The 14,989-nt window shown below is 35.0% G+C and overlaps 1 protein-coding gene across 4 annotated transcripts in view; it reads right to left on the bottom strand.

Moving 5' to 3' along the window:
* The window catches only part of MAP3K2 (mitogen-activated protein kinase kinase kinase 2), a 76,548-nt gene that overhangs the window by 20,385 nt on the left and 41,174 nt on the right, over nt 1–14,989 (bottom strand). For 2 of the 4 annotated variants that reach the window (XM_034654357.1, XM_034654358.1), the window contains exons 6-12: nt 9,909–10,022; nt 9,434–9,521; nt 4,796–4,926; nt 3,906–3,985; nt 2,246–2,313; nt 1,972–2,067; nt 1,395–1,601 (exon numbers count right to left, since the gene is read on the bottom strand). In XM_034654357.1, the coding sequence (XP_034510248.1) occupies nt 1,395–1,601; nt 1,972–2,067; nt 2,246–2,313; nt 3,906–3,985; nt 4,796–4,926; nt 9,434–9,521; nt 9,909–10,022 (784 nt within the window). Of the gene's footprint in view, nt 1–1,394; nt 1,602–1,971; nt 2,068–2,245; nt 2,314–3,905; nt 3,986–4,795; nt 4,927–9,433; nt 9,522–9,908; nt 10,023–11,626; nt 11,646–14,989 lie in introns of those variants that run through there. The other 2 variants (XM_034654360.1, XM_034654359.1) reach the window with 2 other exon arrangements.

The following is a 14,989-nucleotide window of genomic DNA, read 5'->3' as shown; positions in this document are numbered from 1 at the left end:
CTGCATTAGTGATATCCTTGTTTGAATATGCTTAGATATAAAGGGAAAATCATGATCGTCCAAATTTACAATGATCATCACTTTGAAAATTTTTCTCCTTAGTCAATTTTCTAAGAATTCTAAACCCAAACAAGGCTCATATATCCCCATGTCTTATTTTTTTCCAATGAGATTATATTCTCCCCCTGATTAAAAATGTAATAACATCTTTCACTCAATCCAGGATACCACTGATTGTCAGATGCACTATTCCTAATCTTTATTGCAGCAATATTTTTAGTTAGTTTTCCATCTGCTTACAATGTAGGAAGCTGGAAAGAATATCACTCTCATTCTAACAAGAGAAAATCTTGAAAGCAGCCAGAGGCGAGAATAAAGAATAAATGTACACATAAATATACATAAATTATAAATAAATACAGAAGAATAAAGATAAAAATTACAGCAGACCTTTCCTCAAAAAGTATACAAGCCAGAAGATGACAATGGAGAGATAGCTTTAAAATGCTAACAGAAAAAAAAATTGCCCAGCATTGTATACCCAGAAAAAAAAAATCTTTCAGAAATAAAGGAGAAAAAAAGATTTTTTTCAGACAAACAAAAGCTGAAAGAATTCATTACCAGCAGAGTTACTTTACAAGAAAGGTTAAAAGCAATTCTTTTAAGAATTTGATACATGACAGAATCTGGGATCTACATAATCTATAATCTACAAACTCCTCGGTCTACAGAAATAAAGTGAAGGATATATAAAAGATATTCTTCTCTTATTTTCAATTACTTCAAAAAAATAGCTGTCTAAAGCAAAAACAGCAACAACGTAGTATTAGGTCACAAATGTAAAAGTAAATATGACAATACTAGCACAAAAGGGATGAATGTGAAGTATGCAAAGACTGCTGCAATAAATACCTTTTAGCACAAATCTTGGTATGCACTACTTACATGATAAAGTCCAAATACTCCACGATCTGGCCTTAATTACCATTCTAGTCCTTTTCCTATGGTTTCAAGTAAGAACCCCATTCTCAGAACATGCCATGTCTTCCTGCATATATTACCTCCTGAACTGGTGAATCCTACTCACATTCAAGATCTAGATTAAATACTGTACTATAATCATTTCTCCACACACCATTCTCCCCCCTAGCTTATATCTTAAAGGTCATATTTGAATAAATGACAAGTTGGTAACAATTTCACTAACAAAAGAGAAAAGAATCAGCTAAAGTAATTAGCTTATACCTGATATTCCAACCAACTTTAGAAACATTCTTTTTACCTTTTTTGAGAAGTCTGTCTCACCCTGAGGACTGGTTTGGTATTTATTCCTTTTAATACTATAAAATTCTGCAGAAGTTCTAACACTCACTGTGCCAATTTCCATTACTTACAGCGGCTGGGTGGGCTGATGTCCATTACAGTCAAAGTAGGATTGTCTATGTCACTTCCCCTTCTTCTGATTCGACTATCATCATACTCTGGGGTAAAGATACTGCTTCCACTGCTAGTGCTTAAAGAATGATCAGTAGGACTGAAACTAACAGGAGACCGGAAGCTGGTTCCCTGGGTTCTTCTAGCTCTTGGAAAAGTTTTACGACCTAGAAAATCAAAAGAGAATTACCTTACAACTTTTCTTCATGCTATAACTGAAAGTATTTAAAATTTGTAACATAAGGTACAGATGTCTGTCTTGTGACCAGACTTGACTAGACTAAGAAACAGAAATAGCAATGCTTATTTGATTACATGTTTTTAAACTTAAGAGTAGTATGAGGTAAATTGGCATAAACCTAAGATATTATCATAGTTTTAGTTACCTAATTCCTTTCAAAAATTGTTTTAAGCAGAAAACTAAATGATTTAGGAACAAATTTATTTCTAATGGTTTATTTATGATATTTTAAAATTCTGATTTTATTTTTGAGATTTTTAACAAGCTGTTCTTGTGGTCTATTGCCAGAAACTTACCATCATTATAGTCTTGATGGTGATATGAAACATGATACCTTCTTGGGTATGTTCCTCCTTTTCCAAATTTCTCAAATATAGGGTTATCATAGTCTACTGAGATATAAGAAAGTTGTATGTTATAAAAAAAAAAGTCAAATATCTCTAATTTTAAATAAAAAACACATTTACACATTTTTATTCTTTTTTTTTTTTTAAATTCCCCTCTCCCTCCCAGCCAAAGCACTGTTTAATGACATAAATATTTAAACATTTAGAAAACAGAGACTCTAACCTGAAAATTCCTGATGATTATCTGGGTAGCTCTGTGCCCTAGGCATTCGTGATTTTGGATAGCTCTCTCTGAAAATAAAAATGTCATGTTAAATGAACAGAAAGTATGTAAATAAGACATTTAAAATATCAGTATCTGTATGTATGTGTGGAAGTTATACATATATACATATACATAAGAATAAAGCAGCTCATTCTGAAATGTTAACTGAAAAAAAGACTTTTTTTTTTTTTAAAGATTTTATTTATTTATTTGACAGAGATAGAGACAGCCAGCGAGAGAGGGAACACAAACAGGGGGAGTAGGAGAGGGAAGAAGCAGGCTCATAGCGGAGGAGCCTGATGTGGGGCTATCCCATAACGCCGGGATCACGCCCTGAGCCGAAGGCAGACACTTAACCGCTGTGCCACCCAGGTGCCCCAAAAAGACATCTTTTTTAACACTTTTTGGTGGAGGGAGGCAAAAGCCTGGCTTTTAAAATTAGCCCATAGGGTACAGCAGCACAAATGGTAAGTTTTGGAATTATGGATGTTGGCAAACACCTGTGTTTCAAACCTAGCTCTACCACTTAACTAGCAGTTGCAACCTTGGCATATCACCTTTCTGAGATTTTCCATATCTATAAAAACAAGATAATAATTTCCAACTCATCAAGTGGGTGTGAATACATAGTGCTCAGTACTCTCAAATATTAAGAGTTCAATATACAGCTTTCACATTACTATTTTCCTGAATTTCTTAAATGTTTCAAATATCTATCTTGAGGTAGACATGGGCACAAAGGTTTCATGTGTACAGGTAAAAAAAAAATTAAATGTGTATTCCCATAAAGTATTACATTTTCAGAATTTGCTCCAAAACGAAATCCCAGAGGAGATCAAATAGGTAAAGATTTTATGGACTCTGTGTGCTACATGTAAACAAACACTGTCTTATTGAGACCAGGAGAGAAGGAGCACCTGTAACAAAAAATTCACAGTTGCAGCTTCACCCAGGTTATATTCCTGAACAGCTATTTCACAAAACAAAAGTACTTAAATTTTAAATGACAGCCAACATACTGGGCCACAATAACCAAGAAAGTAAGTTATCTATAATTTGGTGCCAGAATGAATGTAATCCTGAACAGGTGAAACAACTCAAGAAACCTCCAAAACTAAATGTATTTTTTTTTAAAGATTTATTTATTTGAGAGAATGCGTGTGCACACACATGCACACAAAAGAGGGGTGGTAAAGGAGGAGGGAGAGAGTGTCCGAAGCAGACTTCATGCTGAGCGCAAAGCCCTACGTGGGGCTCAATCTCACAACCTTGAGATCATGACCTGAGCCAAAATCAAGAGCTGGAAGCTCAACCGACTGCGCCACCCAGGCACCCCACCAACAGAGTTTTAAAAGTAAACATATATAAATTCTAAGTTTGCATTTAGCTTCACACATAAAATTTTGGCAAGCAGAAATATTCATAATCAGATCTCATTTTACCTGATAAAAATACCCAGGAGGGTATCTTAACCCAGGAGGTTAAGGGATTTGTCCAAACTGTGAAAAAATTCATTTGCCCTAAGTATAGACGAGTATCAATTACATTCCTCTGACATGCTATATATACACATATTTACCCACATATATTAAAAAATGAGAACTACAATCAATATTACCCATCCAAAGGACTATCAAGTGATGGACAACTTCCTGAGCCAGAATTTTCAGGGCTACTTAAAGACAATGGGTCCAGCATCTAGAAAAATAAAGAGTTCCTCCATGATTCAATGTGATATAACCAGAAGTTACCGGTTTCTTTTAAACAGCTTTATTGAGATATAATTCATATAATGTAAAATTCACCCATTTAAAGTGTACAGTTTAGTGGTTTTTAGTATATTGAGAGCTGTGCAACCCTCACCAGCATCTGAGAACACTTTCAGTACCCCAAAGACCCCATATCTAAAAGCAGTAACCTCCCCTCAGAGTTACTAATTTTTTAATGTTTTAAATGTAGTGATCCTTTATAGGTAGGTAACTTCAAAATTACCTAAGAGAAAAATATTTTCTGTATAGACTATTAGCTAAATAAAGCTAAAAGATTTCACATAACTTTGCTTACTCAACACTGAACAACACCCCCACCACTCAAACTGAGAAATGACACCATGACTACTACATTATTAAAACATTTAAAAACATTTTACAAAGTTGACAAACGTAAGCCTCACAAAGTTAAATATCTGAAATTTTACTGTATCTTTCAACTGTCAAAAATCTGAATGTTAACCCCATGATTACAAACAAATGCATTCATTTATTTATAGATGAGCAAAGTAAGAAAACCAGCCTTACTCCAGCTTTGTTTATACATGAATGTACATAGGCACATGTAAGTTAGTTGACATTTTCCTATGTGTTTTACTATTTTGCTCACTTAAAAGGGAAGATATAGGATGGGAGAAGAGGTCACACACTCACACACACACAGGATACTAGCCGAACCACACAAATCCTGACAACATCCCTTTAAATGAAATGAAAAATGACATCCAACTTTGCTTACTTGGTCCATGCTCTCTGGAATGAACTCTCCTTCACTGTTGATACTGGTGAATGACCCATTCCGGGCAACCTGGTGTAATTCATCTGGAATGTATCCTGGGGGAGGGGAGCTTCTATCTCTACTAGTGGGACCTCAAAGAAAAAAAATCATACAATTTTATAAATATCAACTGGGAACTAATTTTTGTTTCAATTAAATATGCACACAGGATTTCTGGACTGTACTACCAATAATTTTAGCTACTGAAATCCAGTTTACATTAAAACTTATCCAAATATTCAGTTCTATAAATCTTCAAACGTATTTATACCTTTTTAAACTCTCACCCTCCTATAATTATTAACCTCACTGTAATATTCACTTATGCTTACTAGGTGGTATGTTCCTCTAACTGCTGATAACTGCATTATGGGGCTGATATTATAATAAAGACTTTTAGATGCCACTGCTTGTGAACTTCCAAGGATCATTTGTACCTAGATACATGTTACCCTTTAACGGAACTTATGGAAGGCATCATAATGTAGTGGAAAGAATGTGGGCTTTAGACCCGTTTAAATCTCAGTTCTAGTTATTTACCAACTGTATGGCTTTGGTAAAGTTACCCAATCCCCACAAACCCATTTCCTCATCTGTCAAGGAAAGACTAAATCCCTCCTCTCTTAGGGAACAAACTGGTAGTTGCCAGAGTGAAGGTGGGTGTGGGGACAGGTCAAACAGGTGAGGGGAATTAAGAGTACACTTATCTTGACAAGCACTGAGAAATGTACAGAATTGCTGAATCACTAAATTGTACACCTGAAGCTAACATAACACTGTATGTTAATTATATTCAAATTTTAAAAATAGATTAAAAAATACGTAAAGCCCCGCACTTAGGGTAAACAAACAGACTAAATCCCTCCTTTGCAAGGGTATTGTGGTGGTAAAATTACTCATAATGAACAAATGTTATGCACGTTTGGCTCCATGATGCTCTTTCCGTTCCCTTTCCTTAATCTTTAGAAACCTAAAGTGATACACACAACTAATGAATCGTTGAACACTATATCAAAATTGATGTCCTGTATGTTGGCTAACTGAACATAATAAAAAAAGTAAATTAAAAAAAAAAAAACACAGAAACCTAAAGTGAGATTACTTCTTAAATGACTTAGGCCATATTAGAGTGTTTTCAAATTGGAATCCTGAATTTTATTCTTGGGTACTTTAAAATTAGGTTTTATGACAAGCCATATTCCTGGCATTTAAATCTCTTCACAGTTTAGAAAATGAGAAAATCTAATATAGTTCATCTAATAAATCACATAATTTCTTATGAGACAATAATCCACTTTATTTTTTACCTGGTTTTATAGAAGTAATATTGTTAACACAACTCTCCCGTTTTCTCTGAATATTTTCAAATTAAACTATTAAAAAAAAGATATGGGGAAGTTATGTGAGCATTTAAGTTTTGGTCAGATTTAAAGCAAAAAGGCTTTGCCTTATAAAAAGGGGTCACTGCAAGTATACGCCAATATTTCTTAGTGAGGAGATAGGGAGAAAGAGAACAAAAGGATTACCAAGAGATGTGCACAGAAAAGAAAACTTTCTACTTGACTCTGAAATAATTAGGAACTCAACTCTGAGCCAGGGATTTACTTAAGCTTTGTAACAGCTATGATCACTCTGCCCCTAGTATTTTTATTCCTTCCATATACCCTTATTTATAAAAGAAGATCAGTATACTCAAAGCAGGAGATAGAGAAGAAAAACTGCTATGAAAGTTTCTTCATCTCCTTACTTAATAACTCATTTTTCTTTTCATTTACTTTATTTTTACTGAAGTCTAGTTGACACACAATGTTAAAACAATTTCAGGTACACAACACAGTGATGATCTGACAATTCTAATGCTCACCACTGTAAGTGTAGTTGGCATCTATTGCCATATGTTATTACAACATCATTGACTATATTCCCTACACTGTGCTTTTCATCTCCATGACTTCAACTTATTTTACAACTGGAAGTTTGTGCCTCTTAATCCCCTTCACCTATTTTGCCCAACCCCCCAAACCCCTGACAACCACTAGTTTGTTCTCTTTTTCTAAGAGTCTGGTTTTTCGCTTGTTTATTCATTTGTTTTGTTTTTTAGATTCTACATATGAGTGAAATCATATGGTATCTGTCTTTCTCTGACTTATTTCACTTAGCATAATACTCTCTAGGTCCATCTGTGTTGCCACAAACGGCATGATCTCATTCTTTTTTATGGCTCAGCAATATAGCATTGTATATATACACATCTTTATCTATTCATCTATCCATGGACACTTAGGTTGTATCCATATCTTAGCTATTGTAAATAATGCTACAAAAAATACAGGGATGCATATAACTTTTCAAATTAGCTTTCCTTCTTCGAATTTCTTTGCATTTCATTTTCTTTACCAAAAGACACAAGAAAAGATGCTCAACATCACTCATCATCAGGGAAATGCAAATCAAATTACAATGAGATATCACCTCACACCTGTCAGAATGGCTAAAATCAACAGCACATGACACAACAGGTAGAGAAAAAGGATGTGAAAGGATAGTTCATGAACTGTTGGTGGAAATATAAATTGGTGTAACCACTGTGGAAAACAGTATGGAGAAGATTACTCAAAAAATTAGAAACTGAACTACCATATGACCATGTAATTCCACTATTGGGTATGTATACCCAAAGATAACCCATTTTTCTTAACTTTTGATGGTAATGGATATTCCAAATCACTCTTGGTTGAGACCTCCACACCAGCATACACTCCATCCCCAAGGTAGTTTTTCCAGTGGCTATCTTTTATGAAAATAATTAAAGAGAATAACTGTCAACAAATAAGGAAAAATGATTGTCATATCTATAAAAGCCATTCCAAGTGTAAAGAAGGGCCAAGAAAAGGTCAACAATTTTCTATATTACAATTTCCAGTTTCTTCTTATGCTAGCACTTAAATAAGAATATTTTCTAGTAGGACAAGAGTGAGGTATTCAGCACAGTTTTAATTCAAAATGAACTTAAAATGTCAATTTAACTACTGCATTCAGCTTATTCTAATACAACTAGAGTGAACTGGCAATTTTTTACTTTAAAATGATAAATACTATGTGATAAGGGAATGAAAAAAGAAATGTATGTTTAATAATAATCATGTTTTCTAGTCTGAAAAAGCAAAATGCTCTTTAAAAGCATTCTCTTAATTTATTGCCACAAGAATCCCATGATTTTTTTTTAAGACTTTATTTACTTGAGAGAGAGAGAGAATGAGTGAGAGAGAACACAAGCAGGGTGAAGGGCAGAGGGAGAAGGAGACTCCCCGCTGGCAGGGAGCCCGATGTAGGACTCGATCCCGGGACTCTGGGATCATGACCTGAGCCAAAGGCAGATGCTTAACCAACTGAGCCACCCAGGCGCCCAAGAATCCCACGGTTTAAGGATGAGAACAAAGTTACTGGTCTCAAGTTAATCAGAGAGATGGAATTTGAATTCAGGCATCCCTAATGTTCTTTCACCAAAATTCTAAACTATAACAAAATATATCTGAATGAAGATAATAAGCAATTTCTATTTTACTTGTATATCATCTCTGCTGTTCACATTTCCAGCATTTCTGAAACCAAAAGTAGGTCTTAAGTAAGGCGGATACTTAGAAGGAACTAGTTATAAAATAGCTTCTTCTGCGGTTCCAAAACAGAAGACGAATAACAGATCTGGGGGGGGGGGTCCCACACACCAATTTAATCTTTTCTTTTGTTATTAAAAATCCTCCTCTGTTACCACTCTTGGATTCCCAACAACGTCTCTTATTCTGCCCCCTCCTCTGCTTTCTCCCTCTCCAGTCATGTTTCATCTCTTCTTCTACCTTTCCCTTTCAAATCCATCCCTCACATATGTTTTCATGCTGTTTTTAATGATCACATTCACTGCCCTGTCAAAAAACATTTATACCAGTGGTTTTTGAGCAATGTAATACTTTTACCACATAAAAATGCAGATTATCTATGTTTTATACTAACTGAAGAAGATCCACTGAACTGGGGAGTTTAGAGCACCTCTGCCTTGCCCATACCTCTCTACTAGACCTCCTTCAAAACTGACAATACACAGGATCCATTGTTTCTTTGTATACTACAAGCTTAATTTTAACAATCTATTATTAATGATGAATACTGAATACTAAGAAAGCAACAATATGGAAACTGTTAGCAATTCATTTTGATGTACTGTAATGACAAAAACTTAGAAAAAGGCTTATGAACTTAGTCCATCCATTAATTTAAGTATATTAGAATTACTTTTAATTTCTTCCGTCCAGTTTATTTGTACAATTAGAACCTCTTTGAGGTTTTACTTAAATTTGTTAAATATTAAAATACCCTAGGTACATAAAACAAATATTTAAGTTGGTGATTGTTAATCTTGTAACACTTGACATAACTCTTCAAGGAACACCAGAAACTAGAACATAGTTAACTGAGAAAAATTACAGAGAGTGAAAAGGTAGGATGCTATTCATCATGGTTATGTTTAGGTGTTACCCTACGTTAAAGGATGGAGAAGAAACTGAGAAATTGCCCATTTTATGGTTCAGACACTAGCATTCTTACCTATTATGGAAAGCCGCTTTTTCCTCTCTGCTCCAAATACTGTGTTATCCAAATCTTCTAGTGATGGCAATGGTTCTAAATTAGTAGCCTACAAAGAAAAAAGGATGATTAATGCTATTCTTCCCCTTTGGGGCTTCAAACAGAATTCTTTCCCCATACCAAATACAACCTAGATATTCTACATTGTTTGTAGGTCTTATCAAATCTACTCTTTGAAATTTTAATTCCAGCATAATTCTTCCCAAGTCCTCAGTATTTCTATTAGTTTCATATGCACAGTATATTATACTTATTTATAATTTTGGCTACATAGTTTTGAGGAGCAAGGATATTAAGCTATAGCAATTCAATATGTAAGTTTACATTCCATTACACTGAAAAAGTATCAATGATACAGACTGTAACTATGTTTCATATACTGACTTTCACTGGGATAAATCCTATAATCCTCACTGAAAGAAGTCTCAATTCGTACCTGTGTACTTCCATTTATTACAAGTAATATCTTGAGGCTCTTCATGTGAATACTACGATCCAGCAGTTCCACAGCTTTGTCCAAGTCATCTTGGGTAGTTAATGGAATTACCAACTAAACATAAAGGAACATAATGAATCATGCAACCATTCCAACAGGTCAAGTCCTTTCAGGAGCATCTCTTTTACTATGGAATTACAAATTTCAAAATACCCTGGCTCTTTCATTTGTCAGTATAATGAAATTCTGAATGAATAAATGTATCTAAATCATTATACTCTTCCCATCCTACTACCACTAAAATCATAAGGACAATTTTCTAGGACATTCCCATAAAGATGTGAAAAGTAAGGTATTGTATCTTCATCCCAAAACAGCATTGAAGAACACACACAAAAACTACATAAAATAAAGGTACTATATTTCATCTGCATTGATGAAACTCTCACATTTTTCTCTATAGTAATTATGGATTTGCATTCTCAACTAGAGTGCTTATCAACATCGCAAATTCAATGAACATCTGTAGCAGCTGCCATGGAGTGGGCCACTAGCAATGTACCTGCAATCTACAGGCCACTTGGGCTCTCATCTCTGACCCTGGTGACCTGACCACTAAACTCTAAACAATTAAGCTAAATGGGTCAGCCATCCAAAGTAAACCCTAAATGTGGATATGTGCTTTCACTAGTTCTCTCATGGGTCAGATGTTATAAGGGACAAAAGCAGGGGTGCTGGGTGGCTCAGTGGGTTAAGCAGCTGACTCCTGGTTTTGGTTCAGGTAATGATCTCAGGTTCCTGGAATTGAGTCCCATGTGAGGTTCCACACTCAGCAGGGAGTCTGAGGATTCTCTTTCCCTCTTCCCCTCATAACTCCTGCCCCCATGCACGCATACTGGCTCGCTCTCTAAAATAAATCTTTAAGGGGCGCCTGGGTGGCACAGTTGTTAGGCGTCTGCCTTCGGCTCAGGGCGTGATCCCGGCGTTCTGGGATCAAGCCCCACATCAGGCTCCTCTGCTGGGAGCCTGCTTCTTCCTCTCCCACTCCCCCTGCTTGTGTTCCCTCTCTCGCTGGCTGTCTCTATCAAATAAATAAAATCTTTTTTAAAAAATTAAAAAAAAATAAATAAAATAAAATAAATCTTTAAAATAAATAAAGGACAAAAACACCTGAGAAGTCTATGAGAAAGTTGTGATTTACAAAACTTAAGAAAATTAAAACTTTTTTTTTAAAAAATGTAAACTTTTCAATGTATATTCCATCTCACTGAAGAATGGACAGAATAAAAACAAACGAACATATTCCATACCTGTTACCCTGCTCTAATTAAGTACAGTATAGAAGCCATTCAAATGTAAAGGCCTAGTTAGTTTGGGGTCCTCTACAGTATAAATTCCTTTAGGACAAGGACACTAATAATTGACAAAGAGCATGGCAAAGAGCAAACACTTGGTAAATACTGTTTAATGGATATTATAAGGTAAAAGCTTCCTCTGTAACTAAACCTCTCAGCCGACATGGTATGCATTCTCTGCAGATTTCTTTATGGAAAATAGTCCTTGTTTTAATTAAGGCTGCCAAACACAAATAATGTGGATTCTGGACAAATGTGAATTCTATCATGCAATCCACTTAAATTTACTTAATGTGTACGTGAAATTATATTCCCAATTTCTTTTTGTAGCTACTTTAGTCGTTTTGTACTATTCCAACTTACCTACTAACCAGGCCTTTTTTTCCTCTATGAGAATTTTTCTAATAAAAAAAGAATATTAACTGTTTGGTATCACAGAATAAGCATATAGGAAAAAGAATAACCTTTCATTTTCCTATCAATTATGAACCATATTAATATGTCTTGTTCCTATCTTTAGTATTCTTTTTAATTATATTTTAAGCACTAGAAAACATTTTAAAGCAATGATGATTATTTTTTTCCAGTTTTTCATTTCAGGGGAAAACCTGAATGTTTATTTAACTACAATATTTATTAATAATTGGATTGTTTACTTCTCCAAGATACTGTTGCTTTTGGGGGTTAAAGACACTAATTTAAATCACAGTAACAGAATATTAACATAAATGATTCTGTTCTTCAGTTAGCTAATGTGAAATCTGGGCATTCTGGAGAAGTATGTGGATTGGTAGCTTGGACTACTGCTTATGGTTCTAATGTGACCCCTTATATGTTCTAAGGTCACCTATCATCAATTTTACAATGAAGACTAAGAGTCAAGAACAAGTTCCAACTTGTCTATATTAAATGAATCACACAATGTTTTCCTGCTTGGTGAATTCATTTCAGCCTCATTCATGAAAATTTCCCTCTGCTTTAATATTGATACATTAGTTGTCAATATAAATCCTTTCTGTAAACTGAAAATTGAATCCCAAAACCCACTAAATAGAACCTAAATTTGAAAGAAGTGACTTATTTGTGTGACTTTACATAGTGAAACATGTTAATAGTCCATAAAGAGGCTTCCCTCCTCTAACTATCTAAAATGGGAAAGATCTTAGAAAATCCACTTACCTTGCCTGAACACTCTCACATTCATCTCCTATTACAACACACACGCACATTCTCTCTCCATTCTCTCTCTCTCTCTCTCCATTATTAAAAAAAGAGGAACCCAACTAACAAACCCAACTAATCCCAGCTTACATTTTCACACCGTTTCAATTCTGGCAAGGTTCAAGTTTATAGAATAATGGTTCTTTTAGAACACAGGGATTTATACTACACTAGAAATAAATAGCTACAGAACTGGGATAACAAGCAGTATAAATGAGTTTTTTGCTTGTCCACAAGTCCACAAAACTAAGATTTTATAAGTTACCGCAGTGTTGAAGGGCACACAGTGAGTTTGTCATGATTAACTCACAGAATCACAGAGTCTCACAGAACCTCTTAGTTTCAAGAAATTGTTCTTACCCTAATGTCTCTTCTACCACATTCTGCCAAGAGGCCACCATAATGGCAGAAGCACTCACCAGAAATCCTTCAGAAAGCATGAGAAAAAGAAACTGAAAATGGAGAAATTTTCCAATTTTTAGAAAATGGGAGAAGGTTCCTGAAAACCCGAGAAAAAATTACATAAATAAATTGGGAGAACTCAGAAAAGAAACAGCAATTCTAGGAGCTAGAACAGATACAATATGAACAAATTATATCAGACTAATCTCATTTTTCTTGATAGACCTTTTAGACTGGTAGGTCAAGACAATATTGTAGTCTTAATATATCTTGACATTTTAAAGTTTTCCATGATATAATTTTAGACCAAACAAAAACAAAGATATACCTGGTTCCCCTAAAAGCACACCATGAAATAAAGAATCAAATTCAAGCCTGTTTATATGGGAATAGATTCTAGGAATCTGGTAGGGGAATGGGGAAGTCAGGGTAGGAGGCCCATAAAGGGTGTGTTATCCAACAAGTTACCACTGTGATTAAGTGGAACCCATCCATCCCCACCTCCCACCCCATCCTTGAGTCTAATTCTCCCATCATCTCCCTGGCGCCCCACATGTACTTTAGTGTACACCCTGCAGCTGTACCTCTGAAAAGCCCTCAGAGTCTCAGAGGCCGACAGCTGGAAATAAGGCCAGCACAACAGAAATAATAAGTGCCAACACAGGGCCAGGCAACAAGAGGTGTTCATGGCTAACGGAAAACCCAAAAAGTATTTGAAAAATAAAATTTTAAGGTATTACTACAGTATGATACTCATCACTTTGTTCAGGGATATTATTTGTTTGGATACAGATTTTTACTTTATCAAAATATTTTCTGCTTTCATCAGCAAGCGTTTCTTTAGACAAACTAATTAGCATATTTTTTGCTTTAAATAATTCATTTGCAAATATAATATTTGAAAATATTTTATTTGCACAATTTTTTAACATTGGCAAAGCATTCACATGTTTTCTCAAGTTAATTTTTACTAAGCTCTCTACCGTTACTCCACTCCCGTTGGCACTTTTTCTATTCCTAAAATATATTAGTCTTTTCCATCTTAGGATCTCTGTAGCACTTTTCTCAGCTGCTCTCTCTACCAGGAATGTTCTTCCCCTCAAACTATTTGCAAGTTTGGCTTTTCATACCTCAAGTCACAGTAATTAAATATTACCACCTCAGTTCTTAGCATACTATCTAAACAGAACACCCACTGCCATGCCTTTATTCTTTTTCACGGTATTTTATGCATGTCCTTCGAAGAACCTCATATATTTGAACAACTCATTATTTAATTGTATGCTTTTACCACAAGTCTATAAACTCCATGCAGGGCTGCAATTCATAAATCACAGCATTATGCCTGCCAAATTCAACCAGTATTTTCTAAGGAAAACAACAAATTAACCAATCAACCCCAATGTCCCTGAAAATTTTAAGATTCAAGATCTTGAGATCTCACAGGATCTGAAAGAAACCTCAGAGATTATCTAATCCAATCTGAGTTTTACAGATAGTTCAAAAGAGGATTTTCCAGAACACAGCTCCTCAGTGCCAAAGCAAGCCCTTAAGATCACATGAACTGACTCACAAACATAAACGTAATGATCTAATCATGTCCTAACCAATATGAAAATAATCCTTTTAAAGTTTTAACTAAACTATCTGACTACCAAAGCTCTATTGTCTCTATAACCAAGTGCAGAGAATGAGAAAATAAGACAGTTCACCAAAAAGTACACAGAGTGATAATAAAACATATATAAGAAGTTTTTTTTTTTAAAAGATTTTATTTATTTATTAAGAGAGAGAGGAGAGAGAGCGCACGTGCAAACTGGGGAAGGAGCAGAGGGAGAGGGAGAGAGAATCTCTACTAGACTCCCCACCGAACAGGGAGCCTGACTCAGGGCTTGATCTCATGACCCTGAGATCACAACCTGAGCCAACATCAAGAGTCAGACGCTTAACTGACAGAGCCACCCAGATGCCCCAGCAGCAAACTTCTAAGTAATACGTATATTTCCTCCTTCAGAAACATATTCTCATTCAATTATTTGCACAGTAGCATCTTTCAATACCTTTCACAATGGGAAAAAAATCCATTTCAGTTAGTTAAAATTT

This window comes from Ailuropoda melanoleuca, chromosome 2, assembly GCF_002007445.2.
Source record: "Ailuropoda melanoleuca isolate Jingjing chromosome 2, ASM200744v2, whole genome shotgun sequence".
Lineage (NCBI taxonomy): Eukaryota > Metazoa > Chordata > Mammalia > Carnivora > Ursidae > Ailuropoda > Ailuropoda melanoleuca.
This window is presented reverse-complemented; position numbering and strand designations above follow the sequence as displayed.